The sequence below is a fragment of the Marmota marmota genome, unplaced genomic scaffold (assembly GCF_001458135.2).
Source record: "Marmota marmota marmota unplaced genomic scaffold, marMar, whole genome shotgun sequence".
Taxonomy (NCBI): Eukaryota; Metazoa; Chordata; class Mammalia; order Rodentia; family Sciuridae; genus Marmota; species Marmota marmota.
This window is the reverse complement of record NW_026000217.1, coordinates 1-2,284: the sequence shown is the minus strand read 5'-3', so window position 1 is coordinate 2,284 and position 2,284 is coordinate 1. Positions and strand designations below refer to the sequence as shown.

The 2,284-nt window shown below is 60.0% G+C and overlaps 1 protein-coding gene across 1 annotated transcript; it reads left to right on the top strand.

Annotated features, from left to right (window-relative positions):
• Positions 1-6: 6 nt before the first annotated feature.
• Positions 7-2,220, top strand: LOC107135180 (voltage-dependent P/Q-type calcium channel subunit alpha-1A-like). The gene is made up of 4 exons (XM_015477105.2): positions 7-712; positions 1,432-1,548; positions 1,854-1,919; positions 2,089-2,220. The coding sequence occupies exons 1-4, from the start codon at positions 617-619 to the stop codon at positions 2,206-2,208; spliced, it is 399 nt and encodes a 132-aa protein (XP_015332591.1). The 5' UTR covers positions 7-616; the 3' UTR covers positions 2,209-2,220.
• Positions 2,221-2,284: the final 64 nt, after the last annotated feature.

Below are 2,284 nucleotides of genomic sequence, written 5' to 3'. Positions count from 1 at the left end.
ATGGGAGGTTTCCATGTCTGCCCGGGGCAGGGATCACTCAGAGGCCATGAGCCAGGAAAGCCGGCACCACTGCAAAGCTGCAGGGCGTGTGGCCAGCCTCCAGGGCAGCCATAGGGGCCCAGGCCTGCCCCAAACCAGACGGGTGACCAAATCCTATTTTTAAACGATGTCAACTATTTTTCATAATCAAATAAAAAGACGCTACTCAGGCCCAACAAATTAGCTTCACTGGCCAAACAGGTCCACTTGTGATTTCTAGCCGCCCAGCCAGGGTCCCCTGAAGCCTCAGGACGGTCATGTAAACACCCACGAGTTGTGACCACCATTCCCGCCAGCCTCCTGCTCCTCTTTTAGCTTGGGTGGGAGGACACAGAGGCAGTGACCAGACAAGCTTTTTTGAGCAAATCAGAGTCCACCCAGGGAGGTCCTGGGGGCAGGGACGGCCCCACCTCCCGGCCCCCTGCACCTGCCCCTTGGTGGGCTGGGGGTTAATTCGGAGCTCACCCGCCCCCTGGGAGCTGAGTCGTTCCTGCTTCCCGCAGGCCTGGTCCCGTGACACTCCACCCAGCCCCAGAAGCTGAGAAGCCATCCCTGAGAGGGGGGAAAAGGGCCCCAAATGCATCTTCTCCGACTCAGCGGGCAGCGAGGACTCACCCTGCAGCCGAACAGCCCCAGCTCCCTCCCGTCCTCCCCATTCCCGCTCGCCAAGGGGGTAAGGAAAGATGCTCTTCTGCTTCTCCCCATTGGCTCCAGCCGCTGCTCCTCTTGGCCGTGGGGTGAGGTCAGGGCGGGCAGGAGCGGGTGGGCAGCTCGGCAGGGCAGGGCAGGGCAGGGTGCCCGGTGAGTCCCGTGACAGATGCATTTCTGGCTCGGAGCGTAACATGCCCTCGGAACCCGCACATGTCCTCCAGGCCTGAGCGTGCTGGCGACCCCCACCCCGCCCCCGCCCCGGTGTTTGTGCATCGTACACGTGTGATGGGTTCCGCAACTTGACCCGCTTGTGTCCTATCGTCTCAGTGCATTTGGTTGTTGGGAGAAATAAAAACCATCTCGATTTTTTTCCTGATTGGATGATTCGGATATATTTTCTTTTCCTTGATCTTTTGTTATTTCTTTCCCACCCCGTTCCCTTCTCCTCCTTCCCCCTTTTCTTTCCTTTTCCCCACTGCGGGTGGGGCTGGCAGGGAGGGCGGATGCTTTTGAGTTGATGCCTTTCCTTCTTCCCACCCTCTGCCCCTGACTTCCTTCCTTTTTTCGAGTTTTCCCTCTGCACCATTGCATTAATAGTGCTTTCTCTCCTCTCCCTCCTTATTTGGGGTCTGGCTTGCTTTTTTCCTGTTGGTTGGCTTCATGTAGGGGCCTCTGTGAGTGGTGACAGCTCTGAGCTCCTGGGGTGGGTGGATGGTCACCCCTCTCCCTCCATCTCCCCAGAATAACTTCATCAACCTGAGTTTTCTCCGCCTCTTCCGGGCTGCCCGGCTCATCAAACTCCTCCGTCAGGGTTACACCATCCGCATTCTTCTCTGGACCTTCGTGCAGTCCTTCAAGGTGAGCCCCTGCCCCTGCCCCTGGCCCAGGGCTCAGAAGCACAGACTCCTGTGCTCCAGAGGAATCAAACTGGACGTGACTCTGTGCAGGAGCCATCCTGGGATGCCGCCTTCGGGCTCCTATCTAACTTCCTGCCCCTGGGGTGTCTTCAGAGCTCTGAAGGCCTCATCACAGAGCCCCAGTGACCAGCGCTGGCGGGACTCGCGTGGCATGTGGCCCCCCGACCAGTGGGGGGCGCGCTGGGACAAGGGAAGGAAATGGTGGGCCGAGGGGCCCAGCACCCCTCACTGCCTTCCCTCCCGCAGGCCCTGCCCTATGTGTGCCTGCTGATTGCCATGCTCTTCTTCATCTACGCCATCATCGGGATGCAGGTGAGCGCGCACTCCAAGGTGTCGGGCCACCCAGAGGGGCAGCCGCCCCCAGGCAGGAACGGCCCAGTGGAGCCCAAATCCGGTGGCAAAGAGATGGAGCTGGCTTCCCTGAAGCCACGGGCTGCGGGGCGGCAGGGCTGGCCCTGGTGGTCACCCTCCCATTCCGCAGGTGTTTGGCAACATCGGCATCGACGTGGAGGACGAGGACAGTGATGAGGACGAGTTCCAAATCACTGAGCACAACAACTTCCGGACCTTCTTCCAGGCGCTCATGCTTCTCTTCCGGTGAGAGGGGGCGTGGCTTCACCCTTCCACGGGGTGGGGAGGCCTTCATTCTTCTCTTCCCGTGTGTGTGTGTGGGGGTG

What these genes read in the sequence shown, in the direction of transcription:
- LOC107135180 (XM_015477105.2), top strand. Translation starts at nt 617, where the DNA reads ATGCATCTTCTCCGACTCAGCGGGCAGCGAGGACTCACCCTGCAGCCG. An exon ending in CCTTCGTGCAGTCCTTCAAG is followed by an intron (nt 1,549 to 1,853) that starts GTGAGCCCCTGC and finishes TCCCTCCCGCAG; the next exon opens with GCCCTGCCCTATGTGTGCCT. An exon ending in ACGCCATCATCGGGATGCAG is followed by an intron (nt 1,920 to 2,088) that starts GTGAGCGCGCAC and finishes CCCATTCCGCAG; the next exon opens with GTGTTTGGCAACATCGGCAT.